General features: G+C 36.8%; 1 protein-coding gene across 4 annotated transcripts in view; it reads right to left on the bottom strand.

The window, feature by feature from the left end:
* Nucleotides 1-19,234, bottom strand: part of LOC111140887 (drosha ribonuclease III) — a 119,503-nt gene that overhangs the window by 65,990 nt on the left and 34,279 nt on the right. For all 4 annotated transcript variants that reach the window (XM_022493136.1, XM_022493133.1, XM_022493134.1 and 1 more), the window contains 4 exons: nucleotides 14,463-14,534; nucleotides 12,788-12,869; nucleotides 11,749-11,823; nucleotides 1,962-2,131 (listed from right to left, as the gene is read on the bottom strand). In XM_022493136.1, coding sequence (XP_022348844.1) covers nucleotides 1,962-2,131; nucleotides 11,749-11,823; nucleotides 12,788-12,869; nucleotides 14,463-14,534 — 399 coding nt within the window. The remainder of the gene's footprint in view (nucleotides 1-1,961; nucleotides 2,132-11,748; nucleotides 11,824-12,787; nucleotides 12,870-14,462; nucleotides 14,535-19,234) is intronic.

Below are 19,234 nucleotides of genomic sequence, written 5' to 3'. Positions count from 1 at the left end.
ATACATGGGGTGGGGATCATCAGGGCATTCTTACATGTTCAAAAGCTCTCCAACTTATTCTAGGGTTTCAAGAAATGTTAACCATACCATGGAAAGAAGTCCCAAGGTAAAAGTATTCCCAATGTGTGCAGGCACTGTAGACCATGGAACTCTTCAAGCAGACCCACCAAGATGAAAAGGTATGTCTCTCACCACCCTCACTCCCACCCATGTTCTGACCCCGCTATAAAATCAGCAGGAGAAATGTAAATTTATGCAACTGTTTAAGAAGAAAAATCAAATTCTCAGTTACACTATTATAATGATATGATTTGCATATTTCTTTTAGAATTACTTTAACAATTAGTTATGTGGCTTAACAATATAATAGCAAAAATTGTATGCTTTTCTTAGTTTTATGTTTAAACATGCTTTTATTAAACACTTTCACTTTCTAGATTTGTTTGAAATAATCAGTATTAGCTGGAATATTTGATTTGCAAATAGTAACATTTTGTTCATGCAGATGTTACTGTCATGCTACAAAAAGTTGTTCCAGAGTTTTTATTTTTATGAATCAAGGCTATTAAACAATTTGGCAGCCTTCTAAAAACAACAGCTTTGTTTAAATAGATTATTCTGTTTCTTTACATAAAAATATTTTAATTCTCCATTTCTGGAAAACTTTATTCTGATAAGATGCCAACATCTAACTATTTTATGAAACAATAACAAACTTCAGAGAAAAAATTATAATTCATGCAAATATATAAAGCAGCATTTTCTTTATAAGAGAAATCCATTTAACTTTTAATTCTCTGCTCTTAGTTTTTTATATTTTTACTCAAAAGTTAATATTTGAAGCTAATTTTAACACAAAACACTTAAGGAACAAAGAAATGGGAAATATTTGTAATAAGTATGGCAAAGGATCAATAAAAAATGACAATGATATCACAAAAGAAAATTAGACAAGGGATATTAGTAGGCCATTATCAAAAGAAAACAGAAAAGGACAAAAAACATTTAAAATATCAATTTTTGCCAAAACCAAAATAAATACCAAACTGAACTATATAAATTTTTTTCCCTTTTCCCAGTTTTTTTTTTTTTTCCTCCCAGTTTTGTTAAACTAGTACATTATAACCAATATGAACAAATGGACATGCTCATACGCTCTTGGTCAAAGTGCAAATTCTACAGCCCTTCTAGAAGGCAGTTTACATGTATCAAAAGCCTTAAAAATGTGCCTATCTTCAGCCTATTTACTTCACTTATAAGACTTCTTCCTAAAAATTAAATGGACACATATTGAAAGACATACATGTTCATGTATATATGTGTTTATACACACACATGTACAAATTCAGTACAGCAATACTGGTGATAGCAGAAATCTGAAAGCAATCAAGGTGTCCAATAATACGGGGTTAATTAAATAACTTAGGAGCCTTTTAATTACACTTGTAAAGAAATTTAAGACTATGGAAAGATAATTTTGTGATTGTTGTTTCTAGAAGAGGATGAGAAGAAAAAGGTCTAAAAATGAATATTTAATTGTATAATGCCAATTTTAAAACAACATGAAAATCTCTAAAGAAGCTAGAAAAATGAATAGTAACATCTATGGAAAATGGAATTATGGATACCTTTTAGTGTCTTCTTTGGGCTGTTTCTGCTTTCTTAACTTTTTATAATGAAGATATATTACTTTTATACTCAGAAAAAAATCAGATCTGAACATATCTAAAAACTTCAACATTCTCCGCAATGGGCAGAATTTACTAATGAGATGAACTTACTACTAAAATATGATTACATTGTAGCATTTTTTTATTTACTAAATATTTAAAAGGAAAAATTACTCAAAGGACAAGAATGAATACTTTAAAACTTTTTAAATGTTCTGTTACTGTTTTTGTGAACACTCAAACTGCAAAGAAGGTGGTTAAGTCTCAGAAAGTGTAAGCACCAGAACATACCATTCCAGGGTTGGTGACAATCATGCCTTTGCATTCTTCTGCGTATTTCTGCCACTCAAGTTCTTCCCACTGAAGCATATTGGCAATCTCCTCTTCAGGGACCAGGGCTTTGCTACACCGTAACAAGTAAAGGAGAATCTGGTGCATGGACAGCACTTCCTTTCCTCCATCTTGGGTGGCAGTGGAAAGAAAGGGAAAAATGCAGCTATTCAACAGTCAATCATCAGCCCAATAAGGAAAAACAAGATGGTGAGGGGAAAAAGAGCATTTATAAAGAAGTAATTTAGAATTTACATTGTTTAACCAGGTGCCAAATAATACAAAAGCCATTTGTTTCATTGATGAACAGTGCTCATAAACCATCTCATTTACTAAAATGGCAACAACAACATTATAAATGATAGAAGGTTCCATTTGTGAGGTATGAATATAAAAAAAGTGCCTACCTAAATAAATTTAAAACCACCTAGCATAAGGAGCCACGGTTCATAATATACAGAACTATGTTATGTCTTAAATATTTTATCATTCTTTCTAAGGTAACAGATGAAAGCTCTTTAGAAGTGATGTTACTGTCTTAAGGAAATTCTAAGCTTTTATGAGATATTTATGGATGTTTCCAATAAGCTATTGTTGCATTATGGTCTAATTTTTTGGTGCTAATGTGCTGCACCTGCCGTGATGAATAGAGCTAAAAAGCCTGTACTAATATCATGAAGATCATTATGGAGTTAGTACATGGAAAAAATACCAAGTACTCTGAGGCTTACAGAAGCATATATTACCAAGTACAGAGGATAAAAACAACAAAGGACACAATTAAAGTACCTTGGAAAGAGCCAATTTAATCTGGTACTTGATGAACCAAAGGCATAATACTGGGTTCACAGGCTTCTGCCTTCTCTTTGGGCTTAATTTCTTGATCAATGTGTGCAACCACTTTGTACCACTTTTCTTTGCTTAATCCCAACTGAAGAAAGGACAAAAGCTCTGAAGGTTTGGAGGTCACAGACTACCCCCTCAGGTCATGAGATATGCTAGGAATACCAATATATGGCCAAACACTTCATGGAGAAAAAAGGGACCAAGATGGTAGGGATGGGTTGGCACAAATGAGAGTGTCCTATTTGTGCTAGAGGAATTAATGGCACCCAAATAATCTGGGGTACTAGAAAGAGGTTGAAAGATCTTTTTTTTTTTTTAAGATTTTATTTATTTATTTGTCAGAGAGAGAGAAAGAGAGCACAAGCAGGGAGAGTGGCAGGCAGAGGGAGAAGCAGGGTCCCCACTGAGCAAGGAGCCCGATGCAGGGCTCCATCCCAGGATTCCAGGGAACCAAAGGCAAGTGCTTAACTGATTAAGCCACCCAGGTGTCCTGAAAGTTCTTTAATATGAGTTGTTGGGGGTAAGAACTTGGACAGGACTACACATCTGAGAAAGAAGAGAGTAAAGATCAAAATTTCTTTTTCATCTGTGTGGCCTTTTTTTTTTTTTTTTTTAAATCTCATACGTGTTGTTATGGAATTAAACAGCATTGCTGCTATAGAACTACCATATATGCAGGCATGCATTCATTCATTAAATACTTGTTTATATTTCACAAATATTTACTGAGCACCTTTTATGCAGCAGGCACTCTTCCAGACCCTAGAAGTGCAGTGGTGATCTAAAAATCCAAAACTCTTTATATTCCAGAGAAGGGCAAGACACAGTAAAAGAACAACCACAAAACAGACCAGGCCAAGATAGACTCTTCTATAAAGAATCAAAATGGCCGAAGGACTGCAGCTGTATTTAAAATGGTGGTCAGGGAAGGAATCTATGAAGAGGTGCCATGAGAGCAAAGACCAGAAAGAAGCAAAGGAGCCCATTATGCAGGAATCTGGGAGAAGAGTGTCTCAGAGAGAACACAGCAGTAGTCTATGGTAAAGTGCGGTTGACGTGTTCCAGCAACTGCAAAGAGGCAACGTGGATGGAATGAGGTAAGGAAGAGAGTGTGAGAGACGTAGCAGGGAGGCTGGATATTTTAAAGCTTCTACAGAGCACAGGAAGAGCTCTGGATTTTATTCTCTGATGATCGGTTTTGTTACCATTATGTTCCAGGCACTAGAGTGGTCCCATGTCAGAGTCGTGGAAAAAACAAAACACAAGCTCCAAGCCCTCAAGAAGCATGTAGGCTAATGATGATTAATCAGAACTGTTCCTAAAGGAATCTTTGTAGAAAACACTCTGAAAACAGAGTTCTTAGTCAAAGCCAATCTCCAAAAAAAAAAAAAAAATTGTCCAAGAAGTGACTAAAATACAATCAACCCACATGAGGACATGTTCTACCTATTGATTCAGATTATTGCTCACAGCAGTGAAATTTTTTATGCCTCATTACAAAGCATCTGCTTTAAACCCAAGAGTCACCTTTGATGAACAAAGTTCCATTGTAAAGGGCATATTTCTCAAGAGTCTGTCTCAAAAGACATTTCAATCTCCCTGCATATAACATGCTTTCCTTAATCAGCGATGCTCCCCTCTTCGCTAAGGAGCCCAGCAAAGCCATAATGCCTATCGCAACGCCTGTCTGTCTGAGCCCCCAGTAGGCTCCACTTCCAGGGAGTCTGAGGCAAACAGATGGAAAAGAGAACACTAAAGCCAGAATATGTTGATTTACACCACATGTGTACACACAGAGAACAGCAGAGAGAGAAAGAACTCTAGAGAGCCTTGAGAAGAACTAGCACACTGACTAGATTCACTAGGAACCAAGAAAAGAGTAAAAGAGTATTTGGCTCATAATCTCTATATTTGGTAGTCTCACTGAAGAGCACTGCAGGCCTACAAGGACCCATCAGAAGCCCAGCAAGCCGTAAGAAGGAAGAGAGTGTTGTTATGTTGTAAGGATTAGAAAAAAAGGCTCAGATTTTATTTGGGGAATGTGGTGTATGGTAGAAGGAGCAAATATATGCAACGCCAGGTAGACAGAATAGCACTGAAATGTCCCCACCAGCAGTTACAGAGGGCTGAGTTACTTCATAGCACTGCAAATAGAAGTGAAATAGACTAAGTGCTATGAATTTAAAGTGAAAAGACTGAAAAACTAAAAAAGCTATTGGAAGAGAGGAATACTTGAGCCTACAAACCAAGGACAGGGCCCAATTTAGGAGAAGAATACCTGCGAGATAAAGAAAAAGGGTCACAGGGTGTCTGGGTGGCTCATCTGTTAAGCATCTGATTTCGGCTCAGGTCATGATCTCGGGGTGCTGAGGTCGAATGCCATCTCAGGCTCTGCACTCAGTAGGGAGTCTGCTCATCCCTCTCCCACTGCCCCAGCCCCAACCCATATGCACACGCACTCTCTCACTCTCTCAAATAAATAAAATCTTTTAAAAGAAAAGAAAAAGAAAAAGAAAAAAGGCCACCAAATGCCTGTCAGAATGCTTTTACCTATTTTGGGTGTAAAGCTGCTAATGAGAAAGGAGAGCTTTACAGCAGCATAGAAACCAGAAACATTTAAAAGCACACATACATCAGATGCAAAGTCAGTAATGCTGAAGGAGAAATTATAAATCCATGTTGAAACCTGCTAAGTATTATAAATGGCAACTGAAGTCTGAAGAGACAGATATTTACCACTGTGACAAAGCAGAAACCCAGGACACAGAACCTGAAATGCAAGGTTTACCGAGGAGGGGGATCGAGGCACTGCTCCAGGTTGGGTACTGGGGCGCAATCTTTACGGAAATATTAAAAAAGGAAGACAAGACTAGAGTCCTGTCAGAGCCCGCAGGGCAAGGACTGCATCCCTCATGCCCAGTCCAGTAAAAAAGACATTCCATAAATATCTCTGGGAATGACTTTCTGAAGCAGATAAATAACATAGCCACTTGCTCACAGACGGCCATGAATTTACTAATGTTAATGAATTGGCTCTTTTGGTTTGTCTGCTTTGCTACATGTTTATGTTGGGGATTTATGGAACTATGTCACTGAGGGCTAGGAAGTAATTTTTATCTCATTGGCTGAGATAAATAGGACATGATATAAATGAGAAATTAGAGCGGGTAAGCTAAGGTTAGCAGGAATTCTGCCAGAACTGGGACTGGAACTGTGACAACGGCTCATTATTCGGGAAGAACTGGAGTTTGTGTTTCAGGGAATGAATCTGGACAGTCATTAATGAACTGACAGACTTTATAAACTGTTTCTTAGAGACCCAATTCTCTCAGTTTATATTGCTTGATTATTTATATGGTGGGGGGGTAATCTGTTAGGGAATTTGTGGTAAGAATATGGCTGGTTAAACGAGCATTTCTCAACAGTGTAATAGTTATTTTAAGAACTATAAAAATACCTTCCTCTTTGCCTACACTGAGAGTAACTGTGTAACTGCATTATCGTGTCTCCTGTATATTCCTACTAACGTCTTTACATATCTTAACTTTTGAAAATTTGTATTAATGGCTATTTTCTAAACTTCCTCCCAAAAGCATTACTTTCCAAATAGACAAAGATGCTGTATCAATTGATGGTTTTTAAAACCATACTCGGCTCCCCAGGAGTTTTGAGATAGTCTCCCAGCCTCCGGCTCTCTCTCAGCCATACCTGCAAACTACTTCTCCAGAATGCGGGAACTTCCAGAAATCAATCGGCACAATAACCGATTTGCAAAACTGATTCAGGAATCCTGCAGCTTTCCTAACAGGGATAATATACCCAGTGAACAGCCTTTCCCATAAAAGCAGCTTTCCTATCTTGAATTATGCCCTGCCCGAGCCCCAGCTCCAGCAAGAATAAAACCTTAAACTAACTCTATGAGAGCTCTTATCAATGGTTTGGCCACCAAAGATAGAGGCAGGTACTGGAAGGAAATAAAAATTTGAGAAAATCCTTAAAATCTCAATAAACTGGTTGCTCTGTGACTTGACTCCTGGTCAATTAGCCTGAATTAAATAATCCCTGGTTTAAACTATAAGCTTAATTTTGGAAAAATTTATATGGAGCAAATGAAACAACTATCTTCAAAATGATCTATTCAAAACTAACTATCTTACTGGGTAAACTGGGAAACTAAAGAAAAAGGATAATGACTGACAAAACTTCAATTAAATATAATAAATTGCTACAGATGAAAAGCAAATGAGCACGAGAGGATTGTGAAATACCTAAAATATATGAAAACTGCTCATTCTCATACGAGTTCAAGTAAGATGCAAATAATAACTGTGAGATTATGTTGTGTCTCTCAGATGGACACAACTGTAAAAGTCGTGCTATCCAGTGGTGGCAGATATACAAAAAAAGGATACTGCTAAAAATGCCGGTTAGAGTTACATATCATGTCCTTTCCAGAGTACAACAGACAACCTTTTCCAAATGCTATCATAACAAATAATTTTACCTGTAGGATTCTACCTTATAGATGCATAACACCACTGTCAAAGTATTTATACATAATGAGGAAAAATTATACCTCCAAAATATTTGTCACTAGAGGATTTGTCATAAAAATTAACGTCCACTCATACTACGGAATGCTATGAAGGTGTTAAAGAATGAGGAATGTATTTTTATACAGGATATCTGACATAGTTGAGTAAAAAAGGCAAGTCGTAAAACATGCTTAGCATTATCCCCACCTAAAGAAAAAAGCATAAATTTCCTTATATAGGGTAAAATGAATACAAACCAAACCATATATAGCATCTATTCATTTTCACATGTCTAGAAGGGTTATTTACTTTTTTACTTTATATACTTTCATACCGTTTGTGTACACACACACACACACGATTGGGCCAATACAGGGCAAAAGTAACACTTGAATTCTGTGAAGAATGACCTTACCAATAAACGGTTGAGGATCAACTAGATATTCATACTGAAAATAAGGAATCTTAAAAAAAATAAAATAAAGGTAAGGACTTGATTCATATAGCAACTGGAAAAACAAGTTTTGAGACAGATGAGAGATCTAAATTTCTAGAAAATATAGGGAGAGTATCTTGATGACCTTAGGATAGGCAAAGATTTCATAAACAAGATAAGCATAAAAGAATATGTAATTTGGACTATATTAAAATTAAGAATGTCTGTCCATGACAAATCAACAAGAAGATGATGAAAAAGCAACCCAAAGAGAAGGTACTGGCAACCTACACATCAGACAAGTCTCAAATATGGTGTGTGTGTGTGTGTGTGTGTGTGTGTGTGTGTGTGTATATATATACACATATACCTAACAAATAAATGAGAAAGAGACATACATCACCCAACAGAAAAATAAACTAAAACTCAAACAGGCATTTCAAAAGACAATATCCAGTCAGTTAATACATGAAGTGATGCTCCATTTCATGTCATTAGAGAAGTGAAAATTAAAACTGTAATATGATACCTCTGAACACTCATCAAAATGGCTAACTTTAGGGGCACCTGGGTGGCTCAGTGGGTTAAAGCCTCTGCCTTCAGCTCAGGTCGTGATCCCAGGGTCCTGGGATCGAGCCCCGTATCGGGCTCTCTGCTCAGCAGGAAGCCTGCTTCCTCCTCTCTCTCTGCCTGCCTCTCTGCCTACTTGTGATCTCTGTCTGTCAAATAAATAAATAAAATCTTAAAAAAAAAAAAATGGCTAACTTGAAAAAGAAAGAAAAATGCCAAGTGTTGGTGAGAATGTGGAATAATCTGAACTATCCTATACACTGCTGGTGGACAGGGAAAATGAAACCATCATTTTGGAAAACTGCTGGAAACTATCCATAAAGCTTAAAATAAAATAAACACAACTAGAATGTCCACTCCCAGGTAAATATCCACAACAGGAAAGCATAAATACATGCTCCCCAAAAGGCACGTACAAGTGTAATGATGAATATATGCATGCTACTTGAAAGAGCCAAAAATACGTAATACCCAAATGTCCATTAATCACAGGTTAAATACACTTTTGTCACACTATATAATACTATGTAGTAATGAGAATGAACCGACTACAGTTAATGGGAACGGGTGTCTCAAAAACACATATTACAAAAGAAGACAGAAACAAAAAGGACACACAATTCTAGTTCTTATAATTAAACAACAGGTAAAATTAACATGGTGTTTTCAAGTCAGAATAGAGGCTACCCTTGAGAAGCTGGGAGGTGACTGCAAAGGGGTCTTGAATGCTGGTAATCTTGATCTGGGTGCTGAGAACACAGTGTATTTACTTGAAAATCACTGAGTCTTGTATTTATGCTATGTGCACTTCTCAGTGTTTGTGCTATACTTCAAAGGTTTACTTTTTAAAAATAAGAGATAATACCACAGAATGTTTGAAAGTACATTCACTCTCATTAGTAACAAAATACATGAATAATTAACTAAGGCACTCTTGTGATCAATTAAATAAAGCCAGTAAACAAGTTATTGAGTCCCTGCAATGTGCCAAGTAGTAAGCTAGCACTGATACAAGACAGACACGGTTTACTCCTTAGCCTCATGGAGTTATAGAAAGGAAGGAAGGAGGAAAAAGTGAAGAAAGGGAGGAGGAAAGGTCCAAAATGTTAAGACTAAGAATGCATTTTTCATGGCAGCATAAATTGATGCTATTCTTTTGATAAGAAATTTGGCAATAAGTACCATGTTCCTTAAAATTATCCATCTGCTCAATGAATTAGTAAAAACTAGGATTCAAATCATATATTAGTAAGATGACAACTAGGTGGCAACAGCCTATGCACAGGAAAAAAAAAGAGAAAATATATATTAAAATGTTTTTCTTTTTAATTCTCCATTTTCTAAAAGATTTTAATGAAGTCATACCGTAAAAAACAACTCAATTATAATTTGCCACTCAATACTAAAATACATTTTTTACATTAGATCTGTATCTTTCTGTATCTTTTTCTGTATCTTTCAAGGTGTTTTAATATATGTATTTTCAAAGGGAAGTCTAATGAAAAGGTAAATCCCATTTAAAACTAAATCACTAGGCCTTTTTCTTTATGACAACCTAAATGTTATCCCTACAATAGTTTTAAGAAACATTTTGCAAGAGTTCAAATCCCACAAAGTAAATATCTGACATAAGATTTTTGTTTAAGATGATTTAAAAACCGTCCACTTCCTTTTAGAGATTTGCCTGGTCATAAAATGTCTAGAGGCAGACAGAGGAAGAAAGAAAAGGCTTTCAACAAGCTCACTCTAGCACTGTCTTCTAGTAAGTTTGCTGCTAAAGCTCCATTATAAAATCAAAGACGCACCCACATGAATAGACTTCTCAATAAAATAAAACCAGCTGTACAAAGGAGAAAAGCTTTTGAATGCATTTTCCAAACGAAATAAGCATTACCAATAATACCAAAAATATGAGTAACTCTATCCTAAAATAAAAATAAGCCATTGTGACTGAGTGTCTGAATTGAGGAAAGGGTATCAAGGACAAAATCTTGAGGCAAATCTAAACTAGAATGAGTAGATGAGAAATAAAAGGCCCAAATGACAAATCAGAGAGCCAGGAGGAAAGCAAGGAGAGCTCAGCACACAGAACACAGGGTCAAGAGCTCAGGGAAGAGATCGAAACTGCAGTGTGCCCAATGGATGCGGCCTGTGGGAGGCTGGCTTTGGCATCAGCAGCTGCAGCAGGGTGGGGGTTAGAGGGAGTGGGGTGCCCGAGCAAAGCCGGGCTGTGAATGGACCAAGGGCTGACAGGCTCAAACCAGGGTTCTGAGGCATAGGGGAGGTAAGGTCTCTAGCCCCCAGCAGGACAAGAGGCATGAGGAGAGCATGAACATAGGGCTGACTTCCTGAAATTGCTGACATGTCAGCAACACATCACATTTTACATTCTGAAAAGATCCCCAGCTGGAATCGTGGACCACAGATGCATCGCAGCAGCTAATTGTTTTTTCCCTGGTATCAAAGAGTGACCCAGAAACAGGACAAGAACAAGCAAACAGCCAAACTGACATTTCAACGGAAGGTGACGGGACTGAGGTTGCTAGAGCTGAGAGACAGAAGTCAGAGCACAAGACTTAAGTGAGAAAGCAAAGAAAGGTAGCTATACACAAGGAGAAAAAGGGATTCAGGAAGAAACGAAGGGACTAGGACATGAGAGGGTGGATGAATTCAAAGATGTCTCCAGAAAGTGAGATGCCAGAATGAGATTCTAGGGATGAATTCATTTATGTGACGATTTTACAAACAAAAAGGCATCAAAGATTTCATGAAACCCAGCCATTTTTAAAAAACACAAAATATAACGCCATATCTCACAGCTAGACTCTTAAAAAAAATTTAAAACTTAAAATACTGCTTTAAAAAAATAAAAATAATATACTTATATATTTTAATTAGTGAGAAAATAACATTTTCACTGCAAAGTGAATATGTCAAAAAAAATAGGAAAAAAACCACCAATAATATCACTACATTAATATACCTATTATTGCAGTAATTTTTAGTGTAGTTATAATTATGCTGCATATAAAATTTTATACTAATTATTTTCCAACTAACTATATTTTTAGAGCAACATTTTCCCATCTTACTTTTACTACTTGCATTATATTTTATCAAATAGATTTTCAAAATTTATAAATTTATAAACCTGTCCCATTGCTCATGTAATTTGGGGCTACCATAAATTACACAGGGGTCCAAATCAAAGCGTAAAATTTTGCATTTCATCCCTGACCTGAGAGAGAGATAATTAACAGGGTCAGAGGTGGGAAGTTGTCCCTACAGACTAAAAAGAGAACGGCAGGCTTATTTTCAGATGCACTATCTCACCGGGTCACTGACAAGCTAAAAGATTTACCTGGAAGAAATCTCACAAAACGTGGCATGAAATGAAATCTTGGGCAGCAGGGAGGGCTGTCTTCAAACAAAGGGCCTAAGGCAAACAAGTGAAAAGGAAAGAAGAAATAAATAAAACAGCCTTAGAAAACAAACACTGTGGCTTAATTCCTAAGATTTATGATAACCACAAAGAAACACCACCGGAAAAGTAGGGATATAAAAAAACACCACCCCTTCTTCTCCCCAACAGTTCAATCAATCATGGGATAACTGCCACAAACATCCAGTGAAGACTGCAGTGAGGGGACTACCCAAAGTCAGAGGAGAATAAAGGCCCCAAGGATATACCTTATGTATGACATATGCAGCAAAACTTTTTCAGAAGTCCAAAAATATAAACATTTTTGTTATAGTTGAACTACTGAATGATATAAAATGCTTGTGTTTTAATTCTTTTCTATTTTAATCAATACCACTGGGGGGGAAAGAAACAAATACTATTAAAAACTTGGTTTGAAAAGCCATTCACCAACACACTGTTTTAAAAATCAGTCAGTCAATGTCTGCTGGAATACAAACACTTCCAAAGGAATGAACGATTATCTAAGAACCAAGATTCGAACTGAGGTAGCTCAAAGTGTATGTGTGTGTTTTGAAGGCTAACTGAAGTTCTGTTTTAATAAACTGTCATCTTGAAAGAAGCTTATTACTGTAAAGTTCAAGAGACTTAAAATATTAACTACTGAGATTTTCTCCAGTGTACATAAATCAAGGTAATTCTCATAGTAACTGATATCATCTTCTTAGGTATCAGTTAAGTAATGGATAATGGTAATCTTAGGTAATGACCACTGTCAAATTTTATTAAAATTTAAAATAAGACCCATAAGAACTTATCACGTCAAATGACAGCAGCTGATCCTAGGAATAACATACTTTTCCCTGAATATTTAAAAAATAAAAGGAATTTCAACCATCTCCCCACTGTTATAAGTTTTTACATATACTACAACATTCTTCTACAAGCATTACACTTTTCTTTAAATCTTGTTATTTACCTTTAAGATTCCAGTCATACAATTCCAAAATATCTCTGAACAGGAATAATGAAAAGAGTTCAAGTCCTTTCACACAAAAATTCTGAAAAATAAATCAAAATCAAATTACTGTATTACTATAAATGTATATTGACTGAAGGTTCCACTTGTTTTAGTCAAGCGTCTTAAAAGTGTGTATTAAAACCATACTAAAACCATGTAATTTCCCAAGAAGTTTGGCCACTGTCCTACAACAGTTTATTGACTTGAGACATAAATGAAGCAGGCAATACTGCCATTAGCACTCCTACAAAAATGTAAACTCAGTCCTCGCAAACATACAAAAAAAACATGAAGTTTAAAAACTAAAATCTCATTGTATTTTTCCAGCCAATTAAATTTCAGAATCCGAATTTCCTGGGGATTTTTTGTTAATTTAAACTACACACACACACACACACACACACACACACACACACACAAGACACTGGTCGGCTCTTATAGGTTTGTCCCCCTCACCCCACCCCTACTTACTCTCACCCTTCGAACACACCCAGAATCACCATTACAATTACCATAAAAAGAGATCTTCTGTGCCAAAAAAAGTTCAAATTCTTAATGAAGGCAAATAGAGGGCTAAGAAAAACTACAAGACTTTGTACCAAAATTTCTCCTGCAAACAAGCTTAACAGATGATATATTTACAAGTGAGACTTGTCTCATAATTCTTCCTCCTACTTGTCTTGCTCAGGGTTCATAAATCACCCTGTGTGAGATCACGCCAGAAGTCATCAACTTTTACAATAGCAAATGAAGGCTTATGACCTTAAAAATCAAAAGGAAGCAAAAAAGCCCTTCTAAGCTGGAGAATGAAGGGGCGGCCCTTTCTCTTTAATTCTTTTTGAAAAGACAGGTAGAATTACCAGCACGTGCTCGGAATGAAACAGGTGCAAACTAGGCCTGTGTGTCACGCTCATCAATCCCCCTCAGTGCTCCACTGCCCACGACAGAGCTTCACTGTTAAACAAGGTTTGCAAGAAGAGCCGGGGGCTCAGGAAATCGACCCCAACTCAACAAATGTTAAGTGCACAAGCTTGTTTGCTGTCTAGTTGTTATTTCTTAGTGTGATTTGTTGACACCACTAAATTCAAGATCAGGCAATGAATCATTCTGAGATTCACATTAATCTTGCTTTGGAATTTTAAACCTCTTGCATATATTTAGATAAATCTGCTGCTGAGCATCTGCAATGAAAAACAATTAGGAAAAATATGTAAATACATGGGAAGAAAAATGAACCAAGCATTGATCTTGTCATTGGAGATAATGAATAAGATTACTCCAACAGCTATCAGATTTGGTTTTCACTGTTCTAATTTCCCCTCTGATAACGACCAGCAACCAGAATCTGTCCCCTATCCAAAACAAACTGGAAACAGATGTCATGTTACGATCAGCAGATGCAAGATGAGAATTAAGTTCAAAAATAGTTCAACAGAAGTTGAAAATGATCCAAATTTTAACCTTGCACCTAGAACCACAGCTCACTGACCCTTTCGACAGTGAACACCATTCTTTGGGGGCATTCCTATGGCAAACAGCCACAGCTGGCCAAGTTCAATGGTTGAAAGATTTAAGTGTGAAATAAGCAAAAAGAGCAAACTACATCAGGCGGTTAAGTAATCTTTTCTCTTACCTCGGGCATCATCTCCTCAATGAAATGAATTGTGTAGTCTATGTTGAACCTGATTACTTTACACAGTGGAATCTGCAATAAGAATGAGAGGTTCAGTTCTGCAGTTCCCTCCTGCAGGCTCCCAGTGCACGTGTATTTGCTCTCTGGCCCACAAGGCCATGAACCAAATGAGAAGGCTTCACCTGAATCCAAGCTGCTAACAGTACAGAACATGAAGCTTTGACCACAACTGCAGGATCTGAATGGCAAGAACCCAGCTAGCCCGGCTTCTATAGGAAACCTGCATAATGTTGGTGCTTAACTGTTTTAGCAGCAGCAACACAAAAACATAAGAACCCACCAAAACCAAACATATCACCTCTAAAGTACTGATAAAACCACAGTCAACCATTTCTTTTTCTCAGGTTTTCTAAATCTTTCAGAATCTTTAGCTCTTCAAGTAGATCAGGGATAGCAGGATGACAACCCATCAGTTATGGACACATAAGTCACCAAAGCGCACTCAACTCAGACTGCCCATCCAGCTCTGCAGCAAAAGCAACCCTGGTAATGACAGTGCTAATAGCTAACACCCACCGGGCCAGGCAATGTCGTGCTGCTTCACATAGGGGCGCACATGAAAACACATCCATCAGATAGGCACAGCTACTACCCCCACTGTACAGGGGAGAAAACTAAGGCAGTGGCATCAGGTACCTTGCCTAAGGTAGCTGGCAATAAAATCTTGCTCTAGACCACAGCTCTGATCCACTAGAGTACACACCTCTCATTACGTGGTCTGATACTCAGGGTCTGTGTGAAAATGAAGGCAGGCCCAGAGGAAATAAATCCATATCTATCGTGTTTGGTCATCAGATGCTAGCCCTGTGCCTACACATAATGGGTTTCCCATAAGTGTATTTTTCAATGAAGGAAGCAATGAGAGAGAACCTGTGAGGTTACTAAAGTGGCTTAGCGGACGAGCTGGCAGAAAGAATAGACTCAGAAGCCTAGAGATGTGTTAAGTAGGTTTTCTGGCCGTTCAATCTGTCCATAAGATGATTTTATATAGATGTAATCATTTTTATAAACCACAGCAATCAGAAAGAAACAACTTTAATTATACCAGCAAAAGGAATGGCAAGAAAAACAAAAATAGTCTTACAATGCCATCTACTGGAAATCTTTTTCTCAGAAATAAAGTTTAGTTCTTTGGTGCTTTTCCCTTTCTTTCTTTTTTTTTTTAAGGATAGTGGCTAATCTGAATGAAATTTATGATTAACTTTAATAAGAAATCCATTTTCAACATTGCAGTAATGAGTTCTAAATGAACTGAAGTGATATACTAAGGCCATGATTATTTTTAAGTTCTTTATTATTATAATCATTTAAAAATAGTTGAGAATTCCAAATATGTGTACTATTCATACTGTTAAATACCTATCCTTTGTTAATAACCTGTGTTACGTCCGTAGTTACTCTAAAATAAGGCACAGCCCGTACCTTTTTTAAAAGGTAAGGATCTAAAAAGGAAGACAGGCATGTAAATAATAAATAAAATATAATGTATATGATACATTAAGTGCAATTAAAAACTCATAAGCAAATAAAAAAGTATAAAGTACAAAAGAACCAAAGAGGAGGTAACATTTGAGTTGAGTCTTCAAAGATGGGGAGAAATTTTCCAGGCCATCCAGAAGAATTAAGTTGGGAAAGAACAGGTGTTTAGTTTCTAACAAGACAGAGAATAGGGAGCTGAGGGAAGACAAAGTCTCTTAGCTGTTCAGGAGTGAAACACATGGAGAGAGAGAAGCAAGGAGGTTCTAGACAGGAAAAGTATGAACTATGTGATGCAGACCACATAAATTACGTTAAGGATTAAGGACTTGTCCTTACAGCAATGTGAAGTCACCCAAGTACTTTAAGTGACAGACTATCATAGTTTACATTTTGGCTGGGCTCTTATGTCAACAGTGTGGGAATGGTTTATAGTAGAGCAAGGCAAGAGACCAGAAGACCAGACTGGAGTCAGATCAAATAGCCCAGGAGCCAAATGAACAGAAGACTGGAAGCAAGGGAGCAAATTTTAAATATGGAAAGGTTACTGAAATATACAATGACCATTCTGATGTGGAAGTGAAAGACAAGAAAGAAGAGAGAAAAATTTCAAGATTTCTGGCCTAATGACAAGATAAACCACAATGGCAATAATACAAAGATATTCATAGGGTGTCCCCCAGGTACCTCAAACAACATTTGAGGAAGAGGACAAGTTCAGTTTTGCATAGGTTGAGGGTGAGGTACTTGAGGGGCTATCAAGGTGGTTATGTCCAAAAGGCAATCTGAAATGTGAGTGTGGAGCACAGAGCCATGTCATAGCTATAAATACCAATTTGGTGGGGATCAGAAGATGCACAGAAAGAAAAACTGTGGGTGAGACTGTATTACTCAGAAGAGAGCACCCAGAAAAGGACAGAGCCCTTGGGAAGTCAAGAGGTGGACGAAGAAAGAGCGAAAGTTATTCCATCCACCATGCACAAAAGCAACTCAGCTAGATGAATTATGCATATGCATAAGGACAGTCATTTCCCCATATCATTTCAACTAAATTCCCTTTTTGGGATTCCTTCTTTGAGCTCTTCTCTTGTACATACTTTATTTTCTTTTGGGCTCTCATCTATACCACCAGAGCCCTTCTGAGATACACAAATCTGGAAAAGCCAAGATCTTCTTTTCTATTCACTTTTATCTAAGACTCAAAGAGAACTTGTCATTTTTCTACATAAGGCAAGCTCAATTTTTGAAAGGTCAATGGTCAGTCAAAAAATATAAATGCCTACCATTTCCTAAAACTTGTTTGAATACTGACTGACATTAACTCTTATCTCATCCTCCCATAAAGAAACAAAGAACCCTCCTGAAACTTCTGTATCGAACTCTACTACTTGCAGGTGCTGAATGGCTAAATCCAGGGCAGCGAGGCCACTGGAAATGGAAAGCCATCTAAAAGCAGGTTTTGTTTTTTTTTTTTAATGCTTTTGAGGATGGGATAAGATACTATGCATCTAATACATGTATCTTTATAACTTTAGTTATGTTGTCAAAGTCCTTAATAATATCAGGTATTCTAAGTAATAGTAAATGTACTATGTAAAAGGATAACATGCTCCCAAATGCTCTATACTTAGCCAACAAGGCTTTCAATCCACTTCAATTCAAGAAGATCTTAAGAAAACTTGTCAGAAGTAGATTGGTTGAGATTCTAACATTACCATCATTTGCATGCCCTTCTTGCTGATATGTTCTCTCTAGCAAGAAAATGAATCAGATCAGTAAAGCGATTTAATAATTCTTTTTCTGGGAGACTACTTCAAATTCAAGAGGCCTTTGATGGATCTAATCCCTATGAACTGTACAACATTGAGCTTAAAACTCGATTTATTTTATCAACATCTCTGACATAAATGATGAGGCTTATCTTCTCATTACAGAGTGAAGTTCTCAAATTTAGAGAACTTGAGTATTTATAATAAAATATATGCTGAAGCCAGGAATTTTCAGTCCTATCTTTCATTTTATAACAGTAACAACTGCAATTAACTGAGCATTAGCAGTCTCTCAGTGCCAAACCTTGTGCTGACAGGCTTTAAATAATGCTCAAAGAATCACCTCTCTAAGGTCACGTAAATATTAAGAACTGGTTTAAAAAAAAAAAAAAAAAAAGGTCTGTCTGACATCTTATCCAAAATAAGAAGTGACAACATGGAGGCACCTGGGTGGCTCAGTGGGTTAAGCCTCTGCCTTCAGCTCAGGTCATGGTCTCAGGGTCCTGGGATTGAGCCCTGCATCAGGCTCTCTGCTCAGCAGGGAGCCTGCTTCCCCTTCTCTCTAGGCCTGCCTCTCTGCCTACTTGTGATCTCTCTCTCTCTCTCTCTGTCAAATAAATAAATATATAATCTTAAAAAAAAAAAAGTGCCAACACGTATACCAAAAATGATGACAAACACTTTTCATGTGTCATTTATTTTTACAGAAACTGGTAAAATTGCTATAATACCTCTATCTTACAGATGAGAAAATCAAGGATTATAAAGATTGAAATGTCAAATCATACAGCTAGTAAGTGGAATTCACTAATGTTTAAACCCTGGTCTCTCTGAAGCCACATTGCTTTCCTCCTTTGATTAAGGTGATCCTAAAAGTTAAATGAGATCTATTATTACTTCTAAGGAAATAAGAGATAATTTTAAATATTTTCATGGTAACTAAACTATTTGTATTTGCAAGCCCACTTAGGAAAAAAAGAGAAAAATGCATTATGTGGGAGGAGCTAGACTAGAGGACCTTCAATGGTCTTTCCCACTCTGAGATTATGAGCTTTGGTGTAACAAAGGTTTTGAGTGCCTAAGACATTTAAAAAAAAAAAAAAAAAAGGCAAAAAACCCATCAAATTTCAAAAATTCTTAGTGCCTTTTCATAAAGACTGTTAGAGAATGGTCCAATACAAAACTCTGTAGCTATGTGTGGTATGGGATGTTACTAGACTTATCTGTGGTGATCATTTTGCACTATGTACAAATGTTGAATCATTAGTATATGGTACACCTGGAATTAATATGATGGTACATGTCAATTATATCTCAAAAAACATGGTCCAATGTTAAGCACTTTTCTATATTACAGTCCACACTGGAGGTAGAGGTAATATGTATTATCAAACAATTTTATTTTTTTATTTAGAATGTCATCACCTTCCACAGAAAATTCTCTAGGATGAAATATATTGTGGAATA

This window comes from Enhydra lutris, unplaced genomic scaffold (assembly GCF_002288905.1).
Source record: "Enhydra lutris kenyoni isolate GAN:26980312 unplaced genomic scaffold, ASM228890v2 scaffoldscaffold5, whole genome shotgun sequence".
Taxonomy (NCBI): domain Eukaryota; kingdom Metazoa; phylum Chordata; class Mammalia; order Carnivora; family Mustelidae; genus Enhydra; species Enhydra lutris.
Note: the sequence above shows the minus strand (reverse complement) of the source record. Positions and strands in the feature narration are given on the sequence as shown.